The sequence below is a fragment of the Nematolebias whitei genome, chromosome 20, assembly GCF_014905685.2.
Source record: "Nematolebias whitei isolate Nwh7 chromosome 20, NemWhi1, whole genome shotgun sequence".
Classification (NCBI taxonomy): domain Eukaryota; kingdom Metazoa; phylum Chordata; class Actinopteri; order Cyprinodontiformes; family Rivulidae; genus Nematolebias; species Nematolebias whitei.
Genome location: NC_056517.1, coordinates 22,727,531 through 22,747,567, shown reverse-complemented (window position 1 = coordinate 22,747,567; position 20,037 = coordinate 22,727,531). Strand labels below are relative to the sequence as shown.

At 42.4% G+C, this 20,037-nt stretch overlaps 1 protein-coding gene across 2 annotated transcripts; it reads left to right on the top strand.

Annotated features, from left to right (window-relative positions):
- The first annotated feature begins 1,371 nt into the window (after positions 1-1,371).
- cdk13 (cyclin-dependent kinase 13) lies at positions 1,372-13,506 on the top strand. Of its 2 annotated transcripts, none has more exons than XM_037694161.1 (14): positions 1,372-2,702; positions 4,560-5,126; positions 5,235-5,396; positions 5,498-5,637; positions 5,798-5,968; positions 6,052-6,241; positions 6,328-6,384; positions 6,510-6,611; positions 6,699-6,776; positions 10,049-10,165; positions 10,254-10,385; positions 10,478-10,668; positions 11,278-11,778; positions 12,092-13,506. In XM_037694161.1, exons 1-14 carry the CDS (start codon positions 1,564-1,566, stop codon positions 12,790-12,792), a joined length of 4,248 nt encoding a protein of 1,415 aa, XP_037550089.1. In that variant the 5' UTR covers positions 1,372-1,563; the 3' UTR covers positions 12,793-13,506. The 2 variants fall into 2 exon arrangements, with proteins under 2 accessions (XP_037550089.1, XP_037550092.1); XM_037694164.1 differs by having other exon boundaries at positions 1,373-2,702; positions 12,100-12,219.
- The last annotated feature ends 6,531 nt before the right edge of the window (positions 13,507-20,037 follow it).

Here is a 20,037-nt window from a genome sequence, read left to right as displayed (position 1 = left end):
ATATTACAACACTGCTAACCAGGATAATCACTGTGGGGAAAAAATCACATCATGTTGCTGCTGATCTATTTCACGTGTTCATTCGTACTCATCTGCTCACACAGACTCATGTTCGTGCTGCTGTTGTTCAGCGTATTGTTTTTATACTAGTGCTTAGTGTATTTTTAGTTAACGTTTTTCTCAGTTCATATCTTAGATCTTATTACTGTTTTTCTTTTACATTTTATACTTTTGTTGGATGTAACTTGGACCCTGTGTACACAATTTTGTTCCACCACGTGGTGCATGTGGTGCGGATGACAAATAAAGAAAGTTTGACTGTTGGACAAATTTAAAAAATATATTTAATAAACATGTGGGTTATGAAGGGGGTCCCTGAAACTTTTTCTCCCCTGTTAGGGGTCCCTGAACCCAAAAGGTTTGAGAACCCCTGAGAATGAAGAGTCGTTTTATTTAAACTTTCACATAATCTGACTTTTAGCATTTTCCAATAAACTTTTCAATCTTGAGTCGAGTCAAGATTGTGACAGTATGCATGCTACAGAGTGTTGTTTAAAACTATAAATTGTAACTTCTTTATTTCACTTAATCTTATCTGCTCTGGTTGTTCTATTTTGAAGGTGAGGGTTTCCCTTCGTGGTGACGTAACCTCTGAGCTGGATTACGCAGGCGGCTGCTATTGGCTCACATCGACGCACGAGGCCTGTAGTTTGAAAGCTGCTCGGGCCTTGGCGAGCCGTACCTTTAGCCTTATTACGAACAAAGTTACGTTATTTTTAAACGTATTCAAAGCGTTTTTAAGCCAATGTGCGCGACAAGACGACAGCTACTTTTGCGGGAAGGTTGTCAACAAATGGAGCGCCTGTCCGGCGGGATACGTCTCTAGAGGAGCGTCTTGAATGGCATTGTTTTGTGACTGAGTTGCCCAGAACTCCACGCAAGGAGAAAAGAAAGCTAGCTGGCTAACCTGCTAGCTTGTAGCTAGCGGCGAACGTACGTGCTGTTCACTTCCTTGTTGCACATTGGTTTGTGATGGAAGAAGAGAAGTTTTGAGTGGAGGCGAGTTTTTGTTCTGTTTTATGGATTTTAACACTATGCGGTGAATGGACTTACGTCTTCTATGCACCGTCACGTTTTAGAAGAGGCGAGTTTTCAAATGTCGCTCTGGGCCTCGCTATGAAATGCGAACTGTTAGCTTAGCTGCGCCGATTAGCTGCGGATAACAAATCTTGGTAGACGTTCGTCCCGGAGCACAATGGTTAAGTATGGCCTAGCTTTATAACTTAACACCACATTGTGAATTGAGTGTGGCGGAACCTTTTGACACCGAGTGTCACCAATTTACTTTCTCCGGAAGTTCCTTTGGGCTGTCTTTGTAATTGGAATCCTAAGCTTGTGATTCTGCTAACGGAGTGTGAATTTGCGTAGACGTCGGCTAAGTAGCCAGTTTAACAGCTAGCCTAATGTTCTGTTCAACGACCAGTCAAGGAACGTAGTTTACATAAAGCTTAGCATACTATTGTTCTAAACTTGGTCGTAGTTTTCTTTTCATTTGGAGGATAAATGCCCAATTCCGAGGTGCTTCGAGAAGGTCGGGGACGGAGCCCCTCTACGCAGCGAAATGCTAACAGGCAGGACCGGAGGAGCAGAGCAGGGAGCGGGGCTGCTCAGCGAGACAGACGCCGAGCGAAGGCGCGCTCGTCGACTTCACGGAGAAAGAAACGCAGGCAAGCCAGGAATAGACGCTTGTGGCCAACAGGTACAGCAGAAGACAATGGCCGAAATATCGCTTTTGAAAAAGAGCTGGAACTTCAGACATTAGTAGAATATGACGACGTGAGCTCACAGTCGGAGCGTTTCTCTGGGAGCCCCTCTCCTAAACCCTATCCCCATGACAGTCTGTCAGTGGGGCATCTCAGCGATACTGACTTTGGGGACAATAATGGACCAGCATCCCTGGATCGAAGTCACCTGGGAGGCCGGGAGGCAGTGAGCCTCCGGAAAAATGACATAAAAAGAGGACCATCTGCGAAGAACAAACAAGACAAGATGATAAACAGAAAAAAAGAACGCCAGAATCGAGAGAAAGACCCCTCCAAAGTCAGGAGTGGAGGTAGCCTGAGTGGCGCTAAAAATCACAAGGACTCTGCAAGGAGCAGTGACAGGAACAATAAAAGGACTTCTGCGTCTCAGTCCTTGCAGACTGGACAGAAGAAGGATTCAAAAAGACACAAAAGTAAAACCAGATCTGACAAAGAGCCGCCATCTGCATACAGGGAGGCTCCACAGTCTTACAGAGAAGAGCGTGAGGACCTCAAAGCCTACAGGAGAAGTCCTGGTTTTAAAGCAGACAGTCCCTATGGGACATCCTTTTCTTATAGCTACCAGTCTCCTGCTGGCTATAACCAATCGACATCAAGAAAAAGTCCAACGTATGGGAGCAAAAGACTTTCTCCCAGTTCCACATACTACAACAGGGACTCAGATGTTTATGGAGCATATGGTGTTTCAAAGTCGCCAAGCTCATACTCCAGCAACAAGAGGAAGCGATCTCCTGCGAGCCCAGCGAACTGGCGCAGGTCACCGAGCTATGGTCGACACAGTCCATACGAACAAGGCGAGTTTGTCTCAGGTTCTTACGGAAACCGCAGAAGATCTCGAAGTCCTTACAGAAAGTCCCGGAGTCCGAGTCCAGATGTCAGGTAAGCTCTTTAAGTGCGGCTTTGTTGTGCTCCTCTGCAGCTGTGAATTTATCATTAAAATGGAATTTTGTTCTCATGAGGAAATATTGCTTGGACTACACAATATCCAATCCACAAAATTTAAGTGATCATTGTACCCATTTTGGACAAATATGAACAAAATACCAACAAGAATAAGTTAAAAATACAATTGTGTTAAAAATAAATAAAAATTGAAAATACTTGTAATAAATTAATAGATAACCTTGAGTAATAAAGAAATTGTGGCATCCCCCTTCTGTACAAACACTAAACACTTCTTATTTCAGGCTTTTGATTAAAACACCTGATACATGAACAAATGGATTCTCAAGTCTACATCAAGAGCTTTAAATCATCTGCCTTATTGAAAGAAACATAATCAGCATCAAAATAATCAAAAGTAATGGATCATATCGCATCCCTCTGAATTGTGAAGTGCCTAAACATTCCCACCCCTATTGCACGGGTTCTTTATTCATGTTTGAGAACTCTGGTCACAAATAAATTAAATATTTAAGTTGCAAACATAATCATGCCCAACGGATATCAGTGCCAACATTATTTTCAAAGTAAACGAAGCTAAATATATATGTAATAAGCTGGTATTGTTTTAAGTGTATTAATAGTTTATAACTATTCTGGTCTTATTCATAACAAGCTAAAATCTACCATATTCAATGTGCGATGGATTTGCCTTGCTCTTTTAGGTTAAAAATATAAATAGGTAAAAGCTGATTTGAAATATTAAGAATGTTAGTAACTTTCTAATTAATTTTCATCCTCATGTCTGAAATAGTTTACATTAGATGTGCATCAAAGGGGATGGAAGTCGAGTCAGATTTATTTATAGAGCACATTTAAAACAGAAACTGTTACCAAAGTGCTTAACAAAAATATCACATCAAATGAAAAGTAGCAAGATATATTTACAGCACATGGAATAAAAATATAGCAGCTCTTGTAAATCGCATCTGATCTATCACAGATAAAAAGGTGTGACTTTCAATGGCTGGTTCTAGTTTAGTCTTCATAATTTCATGTGACAGAGTGGCGTCTTCCCAGTTCTAATTCTCCAGATAGATATCCCAGTAGATTAAATACATTCCTGAAAAAAGCTTGCGATTTACACAGCTGTTTCTTTTTTTGTTCACTTGTCAAGTTTTGTTTCCACTTACTGAAGCAACTCAACCTCTTGCAGCACTACATTCTAGTTTATCCACTCAAACCAGTCAAATTGGTTTTTAAATAGTTCATTTGCGTTACTTAACTTTTGAACTCGTTTATTTTCACTTATTAATGGAAACTCGAACCAAGATTTTATTCTATGGTTCGTAGCAGATGGAGAATTTATTATTATTTTTTTTTTTCATTTAGCCTTTATTTATACAGGTAGTCTCATTGAGCCGCGAGAACTCATTTTCAAGAGAGACCTGTTTAGGGAGCACATGGTGGGGGTTAAGGGCCTTGCTCATGGGCCCAGAGTGGGGCGAATGAGGGTGGGGGCAAGTGTGGGTGTTTCACCTACCCCACCCACAATTTTGATTGGGCCGGGGCGTGAACCGGCGATCTTCGGATCACAGGCCCACCTCTCTAACCTCTGCGTCACCACTCCCCCTATTATTTACCTGCAGTAGCATTTGTACTTTTGTAAGTGTATAATAGCGGAAAAACTAATTTATAACATTTTATTTTATTTTTAGTATTCCAAAATCAAAGTATGGAATGGTAAAATGCTGTGCATAATTACCAGTGGTTATTGAATTGACCTTGCTGTGTTTATTTTGTTAAGACTGAATCGTAACAAAGTGTGTGTTGTTCTTTTTACTACTTCTCCAGGCGATCTGCAAGGTCACGTAGCAGGAGTCCATATTCAACCTCAAGACCGTCGCGTTCTCACAGCCGTCACCGCCACTCTCGTTCCCGCAGCCGCCCCGCCAGTCTTTCGCCAAGTACGCTCACTTTTAAATCCAGCCTTGCAGCTGAGCTTAGCAAGCAGAAAAAGGCTAAAGCTGCAGAAGCAGCTGCCAAGGCCAAGAACACAAGCAACACATCAACTCCGACCAAGGGTTCCTCATCTGCACTACAGCCAAGCCCTAAATCAAATCACATAGCCAGGAAGGGACGCCCTCCCTCTCCACCACAACCAGAAAAGGGTCCCAGAACTCCGACATCAAACCAGCCTCAGTCTCCTGCTGACAAGTTGTCCAAGAAGATCACAGAGAACCAGAACAGTAGAGACAAAGATGGAAAAGGGAGGGATGACTCTGTTCACCGGGACAAGAGGAAAGCACCAGCATCTGCACAGAGCAAAGACAAGGAACGAGCTGCTGGTCCAGTTATTTCTACTCTGCCAGCTCTGCCGTTGCCCCAAATAACACCAGAACACTCTGACAAAGGAGAAAGGTGTGGTTATTCATTCCATTCAAAGTTTGTAACATCATTTTGTTAATGTGGTTTTGTGTACTTGTTAAATTAAGTTTTGCTCATGCATATCTCTGCAATCATCTGCAGTTTAAAGGACAACTCACTCTCAGGAAAAAAGAAGATGGAGAAAAAGACCCGTCAACTCCTCTCTGACTTGCCTCTGCCACCTGAACTTCCTGGTGGTGCATCGTCCTCTCCGCACAGCCCTTCTGATGACAAAAAGTCACAAACACTTCGTCGAAGACCTAAGTATGTTTTGATATGCATAGTTCTTGATTGCCTTTTCAGTTGTGTGTTATATGGTTTTGTATCATTCAAAATGTTTTTTTTTTTTTTTTTTTTATTCCCAGAATTTGTGGTCCAAGATTTGGTGAGATAAATGAAACTGAGATATACTGGGGAAAACGATGTGTGGACAAGTTTGAGATTATTGGAATCACAGGGGAGGGTACCTATGGTCAAGTATACAAAGCTAAAGACAAAGACACTGGTAAGTGTTTAGATAAATTTTCACTCTACCAATGCTCAAGTGTTTTCATAGATAGTGTTTATGCAGTTTGATGACACAAGTCTTTTATAGTTTCAAATGCCATTATCATACTTACAGCACTGTTTAGAACAAGATTGGTCACTTTGTTTTTATTCATCAGGTGAAATGGTGGCTTTGAAGAAAGTTCGTCTGGACAATGAAAAGGAGGGCTTCCCTATCACAGCCATCAGAGAAATTAAAATTTTGCGACAGCTGAATCACAAGAGTATCATAAATATGAAGGAGATTGTGACAGACAAGGAAGACGCTGTGGACTTCAGGAATGATAAAGGTATCTGAACTGTTGGACAGTATCAAATGGATGCCACACCACCTGTATCTTTACTGACAGTCTCTTCCCCCTCCACATTTTAGGTGCTTTTTATCTCGTATTTGAGTACATGGACCACGACCTAATGGGTTTACTAGAGTCAGGCCTGGTCCATTTCAACGAGAACCACATCAAGTCTTTTATGCGACAGTTGCTGGAGGGCCTGGATTACTGCCACAAGAAGAACTTTCTGCATAGAGACATCAAGTGCTCCAATATACTTCTTAATAACAAGTGAGAAAGCAGAATTTTCTTTGCCAGATTCTAAACAGTCTTCTGTTTTATGTTGTTTGTTTTAATCAATATTCTCTTTTGTTCAGAGGCCAAATAAAGCTTGCAGACTTCGGACTTGCTCGTCTATATAACTCTGAAGAGAGGTAAATACCGGGTACCGTGTATTCTTGGTAAAACAATTCATTATCCATATAGCTTTTAAACAGCTTTTTTTAATATTTATTGTATAGTTTCTGTCACTAACCTACATATATATTTGTATTTTCAGTCGACCATACACCAATAAAGTGATCACACTATGGTACCGTCCCCCAGAACTTCTCCTGGGAGAAGAGAGGTACACCCCTGCTATTGATGTCTGGAGTTGCGGGTAAGGGCTTGTTGGATTTAAAAAAATTTTTTTAACATGCTCAAACACAAGTTATTTAATCATGATTTGTCTCTTTGATCATTGCAGGTGCATTCTTGGGGAACTGTTCACAAAGAAACCCATTTTTCAAGCAAACCAGGAGCTGGCACAGTTAGAGCTAATTAGGTAAGTGTGATCTGAATGTCTGAAGCATGCCGAGGTTCCCATGCAGTTTTACAGTCAATTGAACTAAATGCAATGATTGAGAAGAGGTTTCAGCTGTGAAAAGTGCCACTCTTTTTACTGACAGTCACAGTTGCCTGTAAATTAGACTCATCATTTGATTAAAAAAAATGTTTTAACTGTTCCACGTCCCTAGAGATAGTCTATGCCACTACGAATTGGCATGGCCTCCTCTCTCGCCTGCACCACACCTTGATGAACCTCCTCACAAGTGATGGGTCTATGTAGAGGTGGCTTTATGGCATTTCTTCGGACTTGGCCTGGCTGAGCCCAGGAGCTCGACGACCAAGCAAAACCTGATCTTGTTTTAGGACATATTTATGCAGAAATATAGAAAATTCTAAAAGTTTCACAAACTATCAAGCACCACTGTATATGCTGTTTGTCCATCAAGGTTTTGAGTCACTCTTACTCCAGAGTTGCCCAGGTAAAGATGCATTGGATGGGTGTGGGGATACTCACAAGCCACCGGCTGAATGCCTTGGTGTTTGTTTTTCCTGGTGAATGAGAGTGTTGCCTCTCTGCTGCTTAGAGCGACAGAAGGGAAGGTTCTGGTAGTTGTTTTTACTTATGCACCAAACAGCATTTCAAATTACCCAGCCTTTATGTAGACTTTAGGCGGTGTCCTGGAAGGGGTGCCATGTGGGGATTCCCTCGTTCTACTGGGTGACTTCAATGCCTATGTAGACAATGACGCAGTCATCTGGAAGGGGGTAACTGGTAGGAACGGCCTTCCTGATCTGAACCTGAATGGTGTTCGCTTATTGGACTTCTGTGCTAGGCATTGGTGTCCATAATGAACACCATGTTTGAGCATAGTGTGGTTCATAAGTGTACTTGGTACCAGGCCACATTAGCCCATAGGTCGATGATCAATTTTGTAATCATGTTGTTGGACCTGCGGCCCTACTTTTGCATAGGGCCGTAGGTTTAATATAGGGATATATGACCCTATGTTGATCAGCTATCAACTGATCACTACCTGGTGGTGAGTTAGGTCTGATGGTGGGAGAAGCTGCTGGACAGATCTGGTAAACCCAAACATAGTGAGGGTGCACTGTGAACATCTGGTGGAGCCGTCGGTCTGTGCGGCTTTCAATTCACACCTCCGGGAGAGTTTTTCCCCATATCCTGAAAGAAATCAGGGACATGGAATCCAAAAGGCCGTGTTCGGGGCCTCTATTGCAGGTGTGGCTTCCAGGAGCTGTGGCCTAAACGTCATTGGTGCCTGTCGGGGTGGCAACTAAAGGACTTGCATGGTGGACACCATTGGTGAGTCATTCAACCTTTATTTAGACAGGTAAATCCCATTGAGCCTCGAGGACTCATTTATAAGAGAGACCTGATTAAGTGATAGAGGCTGTCAAGCTGAAGAAGGAGACCATCAGGACTTTGTTGTCTCAGAGGACTCCTGAAGCTGTTGACAGGTACAGGGTAGCCAGAAGGCCTACGGCTTTGGTGGTTGCAGATGAAAACTCTCAGGCATGGGCGGAATTCATGGAGGATATAGAGACGAACTTTTGGTTAATCTTGAGGAAGTTCTTGCAAACCGTTGGGTGACTCAGAAAATGAAAACAGACCCTATCCCTGACTGTCCTTGGTTTGGATGAGGAACTGCTGGCCCAGACTGAGAGTATTGTTGAGCAGTGGAAGAAAAACTTTGAGAATCTCCATAATCTACCCACCATGTCCACCTTTGAGGAGAGCAGAGTCTGTGCACTCAGGGAAAGATGAGTCCATTACTATGGCAGAGATCACCAAGGTAGTTAAAAAGCTCCTTTGTGGCAGGGCACTGGGGGTGGACAAGATTCTCCCTGAAATGCTGAAGGCTCTGGACGTTGTGGGGCTGTCATGGTTGACATGTCTTTTCAATGTCACATGAAAGACTGGGACAATGCCTGTGGAGCGGCAGACTCCGCTCCACAGGCAGTGGTTCCCTTTTTTTAATGGAAACCTGAGTGTGTGTTCTAACTATCGTGAGATCACACTTCTTGCCTTTCCCAGGAAAGTGTACCCCAGGGTGTTGGGAGGCTCTGACTTATTGTTGAACCTTAGATTGAAGAGGTGTAATGTGGCTTATGTCCTGGTCATGGTACACTGGACCTGATTTTCACCCTTGCGGAGTTGCTATGGGGTCCATAGTTTGCCTCTCTAGCCTACATGTGTTTTGTGGATCTGGAGAGGGCTTATGACTGTATTCCTGGAGGCATTCTGTTAGGGGGGCTTTCTGTTAGGGGGGCTTTGGGAGTAAGGAGCCTGGGTTGCTTTTAAGAACTATCCCTATCCCTGTGTAACCAAAGCAGGAGCTGCGTCTGCATTCTTAGCATAAAGTTGAGTTCTTTCTCTGTGAGGGTTGGACTCCACCATGGCTGTCTCTTGTCTTCTATTCTGTTTGTGGTGTTCATCGACAGGATGTCAAAGTGCAGTTATGGAGAGGAAGGTGTCTGGTTTGGGAACCTCCGGGTCTCATTTCTGCTTTATGCAAATTATGTGGTTTTGCTGCCGTCTTTAGGCCATGACCTTCAGCGTGTATTGGGGTGGTTCACAACAGAGTGTGAAGCGGCTGTAATGAGAGTCAGTTTCTCTAAGTTTGATGCCTTGGTTCTCAACTGGAAATGGATGGATTGCCCCTCTGGGTGCTTTGCCTCGGGTGTAGGCGTTCAGGTATCTGGGCGTCTTGTTCAGAAGTGATGGCAGGTGGAACAGGAAATGGATCAACGGATTGGGGTTTCATCCTCCGTAATGAGGGTGTTGCTTCGGTCAGTCGTGAAGAAAGAGCTGATTTGAAAGGCAAAGCTGTCAATTTACTTGTTTGTCTACGTTTCGACCCTCACCTATGGTTGAGGTTTGGATCATGACCAAAAGAACGAGATCCTGGATAAGTCTGGATGTCTGGGTTTTTCTCCTGGGCCTGTTGCCTTCATAACCTGACTACGGGTAAGTGGTAGAAGATGGAAATGGAGCAGTTTTAGCTGATTTTGTTCTGAACATTTTCATAAAAGGAAAGTTTACTAACTTAATCCAGAAGAGACATGCCACCTCTGCTACTCGAAACCATTCAGTTTAATACTTTTTTAGGAGGAAGGGACTCTCATGTTGGTGCTATTTTTATTGCACAGGGATTGCAGTAATAAAGAAGAAAACAACACATTTTTTTATTGCCCATCATACTTGCAATTTTCTGCAACTAAAGCAAATGTATTTCTGTTTTTTAGTCGAATATGTGGCAGTCCCTGTCCTGCTTTTTGGCCAGATGTTATAAAGCTTCCCTTCTTCAACACCATGAAACCAAAGAAACAATACAGGAGACGTCTAAGAGAGGAGTTTGCTTTGTGAGTTCATTAAATGCACTTTACTTTCTGAAAATTTGCCTTCCATTATTTCACTGTCATTTGTTCTTATTCTTTTGTTTCTGTTCAGCATCCCACCATCAGCCCTGGATCTCTTTGACCACATGCTCAACTTGGATCCCAGCAAACGCTGCACCGCTGAACAAGCTCTGAGCAGCGAGTTTCTCAAGGATGTGGACCCAGATAAAATGCCTCCACCAGAGTATGCTTTGTTTGAAGTTCATCAGTATGTTGAGTGTACATTGTGTAAAAATAGTTAGACTTCTTACATACGAGTTTTCCTTGTCTTTGCAGTCTTCCACTTTGGCAGGACTGTCATGAGCTATGGAGTAAGAAACGGCGGCGACAGAAACAGATGCCAGAAGAACTGGTGGCTCCAAAGGTGCCTCGAAAAGAGCTCGGTCTTGATGACAGTCGCAGTAACACTCCACAGGGCTTCTCTGCTCCTGGAAGTATCAAAGCTCAGAACACTTCTGCTCTGCTTGGTGAGCGTCATTACTGTTTTATTATTAGCTCACTAGTCATCTAAACTTATGATTAAGTCTGTAAAAGCTCTGTAGTTCATCTAAAACCAGAGTAAGATGTGTGAGCACATTAATCAACTGTTCTTATGGAGATTATAGCTGCAAATAATGTGTATCTCTTTAGTTATAATTTAAGATTGTCTCTTTACCAGATAGCTTTTTGGTCTTCAAGCTAGTTTGCCTGATATAGAAAAAGAATTACCACACGTTAATTTAATTTGTCTTCCAAAAAATAATTGTTTTCATATGCTCATCTTAAAGTCCATTAAACTCAAACAGAGTTCTCCCTCCTATAACACTGTACAAATGAGTAGTGCTGTTTATGAGGACACACTTATAACTTTTTTCCACTAATAGCATACCAGCGTTTTTATCAGTTTAAAACATTTTTTTAACCTGTTCATTCTTTCTTTTTTTTTTTTTACTCCATTTGTCTCTTCATTTTGTCAAGTTCAAAGGCATGCATCTGTCTCAAATCATTGGTGTATATTTATTTTTTTATAAAACCAAGAAGTTCATTTCAAAGGATAAGAATAAATAATGTTTATTTTATTTGTTTTCTCTGTGCAGATGCAAAGGGTCCAAACTCACAGTTCACACAAGAGCAGCTGGCGGTCCTCCTGAACTTGTTTGGCCAGCCCAAGAGTGCAGTCAACCCAGCGCAGTTTGGGCAGTCTATGAGCACTAAAGTCAACCAGGAGACAGTACAGCAGCTCACGACAGCCTTGCCTCCCTCTGACCCAGCTGAACCCCCACCTCAGCCTGCACCTGCCAAGCCTCCCCAGCCTGCTGCCCCAGCAGGGGTACCCCGCACACCTCCCATGCGAAAGCCTCCATCGCCCACGATGTCTGCACCATCAAGTAATCCAGAAGGCGAGGCCGCAGCTGCTACTCAGACAGCCATGACTATGCTGCTAGCTCAGCTACTGCAGGCTCAGCAGGCTAAGAGGCAGGAAGTAAGTGATGGTGGCGACGGCACAGAAAGTACCAACCCTGTTGGAGTAACTACAGCAGCACCGCTTCTACCTCCAGAGGTTAAACAGCCTCCAGAGCCCAGCCCTGTTTCTTCAGGTGAGACCTTTTTGTCTACATATTTCAGTTTAATTAAACCATTTCTAAAACACCATGTAGTAATGGTTTTATCAGGAATAAAAGTAAAAAAAAACTTTTTTTATCCAAAGAAGCCAAATATTACATAATGTAGGTGAAATCTTTTGTTTTAGGTTTACACCTTTTTTTTTTATCTTTTATTACAAAGATCCTTTTTTTATCCTTGTGGGTTTTGATAATATTCTGATTGTTGTTTTACCTTGAAATTGATTTACATTAAAGAGTCGTCTTGTTTTTTTTTTTGTTTGTTTTTTTAATGTTTTTTTTGTTTTAGTATCTGAGGTAGGGGGCGTTCCCATCCTGCCCCCAGACCAGAGACCTCCTGAGCCTCCAGAACCTCCTCCACATGCTGACTTGGACTACCGACAGCCACCGCCCGAGCCCCAAACTGGCCACGCTCCTCCTATTGCTTCAGCAAGTGGAGTCGATGGAGGTCGGCCCCCAGAGCCAGACTATCCGCCTCTCCCTTCTGCAGAGGGTTCTGGGTACGGGGCTGAATACAACCACCCACCTCCCCCAACTTTTACTCCTGCTGGCTTTGGGGACAGCTACATGGGTCATATGTTAGGCGGAGGCCTGCCACCTCACACACTCAGAAAAGTTTTTAGTAGGCCTGGACAAGCGGCCAGTTCCTCAAATGCTGCTGGGGTTCTGCCACTGGGCCACCCAGACCCTTTCCCTCCAGCAGCTGTAGCCACTGGACCCAGTAGTATGGTTTTTAGTGGGGATAAGGACCACCGGTTTGAGTACAATCACAGCTCTGTAACTATGGAGGGACAGCCCAACCCCAGTGCAATCCACCTGTACAACCACACTATGGTTGGAAAGGATGGTATACTTCCTCCACCACCCATCCCAACACCAGGACAATCCTGGTGCTCCCCATCGCAAGTTGGGGCTCCACCTCTCCCTTTTGGCTTTGTCCCACACATGAACTCCACAGCAACAATCAGAGGACGGGGGCTGCCTTTCTGAAAGACTGGAAACTTTTAATGCAACAAAGAACAAAAGGCTAAAAGACTCAGCTTTGAACCCAAAGCCTTTTTTAGGCCAGATTAGAAGGATCTGGAGATGCACATTCAGTTTTATTAACTTAAATCTGTGTAAAGCATTGTATTTTTTTTAATCTGGAATATGTTGCAGAAGACAGTTGAATAACACCTGAGGATCTTTTCATATTTTTTGTAATCTATTCTGCTATCTTTTAAATTAAACTTTTATCTTTTTTGGATGTACCATCATCGGGCCAGGTAAATTTTAATCTCTACCTTAGCCTTTCTGTAACGTTTTAAGGCAGAATAGTATTATTGTTTTGCACCACTGACAGAAGTAGGCAGAAACTATTTTGGCTATGAAAGATAATGGATGTGGGATGTCTGCACAAAATTAAAATTTTGACTGATAATGTCTTTATGGCCAAGATTATATGTAGTTATTGATGGCTCATTTGGTTAGGCTGATGGATTAGGCGTCAGTGCGTGCAAAGGCTGGTAGCACTTGTACAGCTGCAGAAAATGTAAAAATGAAGAAAGGCTGTTTTTAATTAGAAATGTCTTTTTGACTGTAGGTGTAAAAACTGAGCAGAGCAAACACACACCCAGAGTGGAGATGAAAGGAAATGACTTTTTGTACTAAAATAATCTTCACCCCTTCCTTGTCCTTTTTGGCAAATGTTTATTAAAGAAATCCCAACAGTGTGTTATTGACTGTGAAATGACTTCACTGTTTGAAGGTGAATGAATACCATACCATGTTATTTATAAAGCACTTAAAAACAGCAACAAGGCCAAATGAAGTGCAGTACAGCAAAAACAAGCAAAGGACATGGGATGTAATGCACAGATCCATAAAGATAACTAAAAAAATGGTTACACCACTGGATGGCAGTGTCTCATTGCTGACCAGCACAGTGTGATCCTTTCAACTTGGATAATAATAATAATAATAATGTCATCACAATGTCAGCACTGTATGTTTCCATACAATGGCGAAATTAGTCTCTGCATTTAACCCATCCACCACCAGGTGGTGCAGTGGGCAGCTATTGAAAGCGCCCGGGGGACATTTTGGGGATTAGACGTGCTGCCCAGAGACGCCACGTGATGTGCAGTGACTGGGGATCGAACCTGGGACTCTCGGGTCCCAAGCCGGCTGCCCTGCCTCTACACCATCTCGGCCCCATATGTGAATCAACACAGTTAACACACACTGGCACCACATTTTTGTGTCTGCAGGTGCAACGATCATAAAAGGACTTGTCCATATAGTTGTGTCCCTTTTAGTGGGTTTGGACAAGCTTTCATCTCACTACAAATACTTCATAAATATAGACATTTTTGTGGGGCAATTGTAGAACTTTTATTTAGGGAAATGTGGCCAAGGAAATAGTACATGTCAGGTTTCAGCAACACATTTCACACACTGATGGTAGTTGTGTGACAGTTTCACTGGATTGAATCTTCATTCACTGACCTCAACAAGAAGTGTTGAGATCAGAAACTGGTATCTGCTGCTCTTTGTCCTACTTGACATTTTCTTACATTTTCTCCCAAAGACTAAAGACTTTGAATCCTTACAAATGTATATATTGGTTGTTGTGTCCTGGAGGGAAACAGACTTTCTCCAGTGACACACTGCAGCTTCTGGGGCAATTCAGAATGTTTCCAAGCTAAAAACACAAACACATATAGTTCCTTCAGTGAGTTCTGGATGTGCCCCTATGTTTCCTCCTAGTGAGATCTGCACAACCTCCAGAGTTGTCGTAAGTTATCTAAAGCACCTCAAATGACTCTTGGGGTAATCTACCCCAAGCTCGCACCAGATGACGGTGCTCCTCTAAAATGTGCTCACCCAGTGGAGGAAAATCATTTCAGCCGCTTGTATCTGGGATTATCAACTATAATCTACACCTCAGAACCACAGGATTGGAATGGAGCGTAGATGTTGAATTGAGGGCTTCCACTGAAGGTCTTGGCTTGAAGACACCAACAGAACCTCATCATCTGCAAAACGTGGAGCGGAGACTGAGCCACCCACACCAGACTTAATTTGTTCCACGGCTGCACCTTGAGATCCTTTCCATGAATGACGTAAACGGGATTGGAGACGAGGGACAGCCCCGGCAGTGTTCAATTCACACCACTCTTGCTTTCGGTAACCCTAAAAAGCAATCCCTAAACAAAGCAATAAACTGGGGGAGTGGTGACGCAGAGGTTAGAGAGGTGGGCCTGTGATCCGTAGATTGCCGGTTCACGCCCCGGCCCGGACAACATCAAAATTGTGGGTGGGGTAGGTGAAACACCCACACTTGTCCCCACCCTCATTCACCCCACCCTGGGCCCATGAGCAAGGCCCTTAACCCCCACCATGTGCTCCCTAAACAGGTCTCTCTTGAAAATGAGTTCTCGTGGCTCAATGAGACTACCTGTATAAATAAAGGCAAAATGAAAAAAAAACTATAGACAAAAATAAGACTTGTGCTAGACAAGTGTTTTTATTCAAATTAATCTTATAGACTAAGCGCATCTGTATTTTTTTACACAAGATTGCTGGTGATGAAAAAGCAATTATATGGGGATTTATTCAACATTTATTCAGACCATAGACAACAACTAGACGGTGATTAACACAGCGTAGATGATGGATTGCTGAAACTTCTCAAAGCCTCAGTGAGTCTGGCAACACCATTTGTTTCAGAAGCACAACAGAGGCACACTTTTAGAGAAAGTGATGGCATGAGATATATAGTAAGCCACAGCTGTCATAAACTGGTCATTTTTCCATCAAATTAGGCCTAGATCTAATCTGAAATGAAGAAATACTTTCAATTAATACAGTACTAATCGAAGAGGGTATGCCACTGAGTCGTCCATGAAGATTATATGTAATTTATCAAATGTTTAATCTGTTTTTTTTTAAATACTCTATAAGTGATGAACAATACTTTGATTTTGTTTCAGCTCAGAAAATACTACACCAAACTTTAAGGTTGATATCGGTGAAATTCAATTCAGTTTATTTATATAGTGCCAAATCACAACAAAGTTGTCTCAGGGCACTTTACAGAAACATTCACATACATAAAAGCCAATTAGTAAAGTTCTCTATCTAAGGAGGCCAGTAGACAAGTTGAGTCTTCATGTCATCACAGTCTCCCATCCTGAGCAAGCACAGTGGCAACAGTGGAAAGGAAAAACTCCCTTTTAAAAGGAAGAAACCTCCAGCAGAACCAGGCTCAGGACAAGCAGCCATCTGCTTTGACCGGCTGGTTGAGAGGACAGGAAGGAGAGACAGACGAACACAAAATGGTAGGTCCAGGTCCAGGTGTATCTGAAAGACCAAAAAAAAACCCACATGTTATGGATAGAAAAAATAATCACAAATACAAAACAGGTTGAGCAGAGTAAGTAAAGACAGTAGCAGAGTGAAAAATGTAGTCAGTTTGTCTTCCAGCAGTCTAAGCCTATAGCAGCATAACTAAGGGACAGCTCTGGAAAGCCAATCCGACCCTAACTATAGGATTTAACAAAAAGGAAAGTCTTAAGCCAGGTTTTAAAACTGGATAATGTGTCAGCCTCACGGACAGAGATTGGAAGTTGTTTCCACAAGAGAGGAGCCTGATAACTGAAAGATCTGCCTCCCATTCTGTTTTTGTAAATTCTAGGAACCACAAGTAAACCTGCAGTCTGAGAACGAAGTGCTCTGTTAGGAAAATCCATCCATCCATCCATTATCTTTACCCGTTTATTCCATTTTTGGGTCACGGGGGTCGCTGGTGCCCATGTCCAGCTGTGCGAGGGGCGGGGTACACCCTGGATGGGTCGCAAGTCCATCACAGGGCCACATAGAGACAAACGAGACAAACAACCATTCACTCTCTCACTCACACCTAGGGACAATTTAGAGTTACCAATCAGCCTAACATGCATGTTTTTGGTCTGTGGGAGGAAACCGGAGCACCCGGAGAAAACCCACGCATGTACGGAGAGAACATGCAAACTCCACCCAGAAAGGCCCCTGGACCAGGGTTTGAACCAAGGACCTTCTCGCTGAGAGGCAGCAGCTCTACCAGTTGCGCCACCGTGCTGCCCTGTTAGGAAAATCCATCCATCCATCCATTATCTTTACCCGTTTATTCCATTTTGGGTCACGGGGGTCGCTGGTGCCCATGTCCAGCAATCACTGTGCGAGGGGCGGGGTACACCCTGGACGGGTCGCAAGTCCATCACAGGGCCACATAGAGACAAACGAGACAAACAACCATTCACTCTCTCACTCACACCTAGGGACAATTTAGAGTTACCAATCTGCCTAACATGCATGTTTTTGGTCTGTGGGAGGAAACCGGAGCACCCGGAGAAAACCCACGCATGCACGGAGAGAACATGCAAACTCCACCCAGAAAGGCCCCTGGACCGGGGTTTGAACCAAGGACCTTCTCGCTGAGAGGCAGCAGCTCTACCAGTTGCGCCACCGTGCTGCCCTGTTAGGAAAATATGGAACAATAAGATCTGTAATATAAGATGGAGCTAGGTTGTTGAGAGCTTTGTAGGTTAGAAGTAAGATTTTGAATTCTTTTTTTTTTTTTTTTAATTTTTATTTATCAGGAGAATATATAATTGACATTACATACATTAAACAGAATTTACATGACTTCTCCAATTTTTTCTTTTTTTTTTCCTTCCCCCTTTCCCCCCTCCCTCCCCTCTTCCCCTCCCTCCCCTTCCCCCCTTAACCAAAAACAAGACAAAATAAGGAAAGAAAAAAAAAAAAAAAAAAAAAAAAAAAAAAAAAAAAAAAAAAAAAAAAGAGAGAGAGGGGGAGGAGGAACGAACAGGAGGGACCCAACAAACCAAAAGGAAAACAGTATTTCAGTCTTTCATTTATCCTCTAAAAACAAGTCACATGGTAATGTGATGAGTCCATCATATCAGTCTATACGCTATGAAGGTAAAGATTTTACATATGACACAAAGGGTGTCCACTTGTGGGTAAATTTTTCTGAACTACCTTTCACTGTTAGTAAAATTTTTTCCATCTTCAAGTATAATCTTACAGTATTAAGCCATTGTGATGTGGATGGTGGTGTGGGAGATTTCCAGGCGAGCAAAATACAACGTCTGGCAAGGAGAGAGCAAAAGGCCAAGACCTCCCCCTGCTGGCGGGATAGATTAAGTGTGGTCCCAGGAACTCCAAAAATAGCAATAAGTGGATCACTTTGAAACTGAATCTTAAAAACTCCTGAGAGTATGGAGAAAAAATATTTCCAAAACCCTTGCAGTTTTGGGCAGAAAAAGAACATATGACTTAAGTTGCAAGGTGAAGTCTGACATCTATCGCACTGGTCTGGTATTGAGGGGAACATTTTAGATAAACGTGTTTTTGAGAAGTGTACTCTATTTATTACTTTAAATTGTATTAACTGTAGTCTGGCACATGGTGTACTCTGACGTATGCTGAGAATAACTTTATCCCACCATGAATCTGATAGTTTAACACCCAGTTCACGTTCCCATGCAGTTCTAGTTTTACCCGATGAATCGGCCTCTATTGCCATAAGTTTTCCATAAATAATTGAAAGAGGAGATTTCAAATTGGGGCTCAAAACTAAGAGTTCAACCCATGGTGGGTCAGTAGGCAAAGCTAGAAAATTTTGAAACTGCGATGAAACGCAATGCCTAATTTGGAAGTAAAGAAACAAATGTGAAGTGGGTAGATTAAATTTAGAAGACAATTCTGAAAAACTAAGAAATAAACCATCTTCGTACAGGTCTCTCATTGTTCTAATACCTTTCTCATACCAAATTCTATAGGCAGCATTATTAGATGCTGGAGAAAAAATGTGATTCTTTAGTAACGGCATTTTATTAGAGGGTGATACAAATTTAAAGTGGGACCTAAATTGTGACCAGATCCTGAGTGTTGAGAGCACTATAGGATTTGTAGTAACTGAGGATAATTTAATTGGTAATGATGAATAAATAATTGAAGCGGGCGAAAAAGATGCAGAAATCGACTGAATTTCAAGTTTACACCAAATCAGATCAGGTGAATTTAACCAATAAGTCAGTTTATGGATATGTGAGGACCAGTAATACATTGTAAAATTAGGTAGAGAAAGACCCCCGTTTGTGGTGAACTGTTGTAATAAAGAAAGTCTCATTCTGGGGGCCTTTCCGTTCCATAAAAAAGATGAGACCATCTGATCCAGGGACCTGAAGAACTGTTTGGGCAAGAACAGAGGGATATTTTGATATAAAAACAAAAGTCTAGGTAGCACATTCATTTTGATAATATTAATCCTACCAATCAATGAAAGAGGGAGAGAGTTCCATCTCTGTAAATCTGATGCAATTTGGGAAACTAGTGAGGCATAATTCTGAGAAAACATTGAGGGCAAAGTACGTGTAATATTAATTCCTAAATACCTAAATCCCGAGGGACTGAGCCTAAAAGGGATATCAGAAGGCTTAAGCTTTAAAGCTAATGAATTCACTGGATAGCATTCACTTTTAAGTGAGTTAATTTTATAGCCAGAATATGATCCAAATTTTTCTAGAATATTTAAAATTGGGGGAAGACTCCGTAAAGGGTCAGAGACATACAGGAGAAGGTCATCTGCATATAAGGACAATTTAAGCTCGACACCAGAGCGGACGATTCCATGAAAAGAAGAAAGGGATCTTAGAGCAACGGATAGGGGTTCAATGGCTAACGCAAACAAGAGGGGAGAAAGAGGGCAACCCTGTCTAGTACCACGTCCCACCGTAAAATAATCAGATTGGACGGAATTACTGAGAATACATGCTTGAGGGGATGTATAAAGTAGCTTGATCCAAGACACAAACCTCTCTCCAAAACCAAACCCATTAAGAACAGCAAAGAGATATTCCCATTCCACTCGATCAAAAGCTTTCTCGGCATCAAGAGAAATTATCACTTCAGGAGATTTAGAGGAATGAGTTGAAAAAATTGTATTCAACAGTGTACGAGTATTAAAAAACAACTGGCGACCTTTAATGAATCCATTCTGTTCTTGTGAAATAATCCGAGGGAGAACTGTCTCAAGCCGAGTCGCGAGTACTTTAGACAAAATCTTAAAATCCACATTCAAAAGTGAAAGAGGTCTATAGGACTCGCAGGCAGTAGGATCCTTATCCTTCTTTAACAGGAGAGAAATTGAGGCCTGAGTCAAGGTGGGAGGCAACAAGCCCTGCCCAA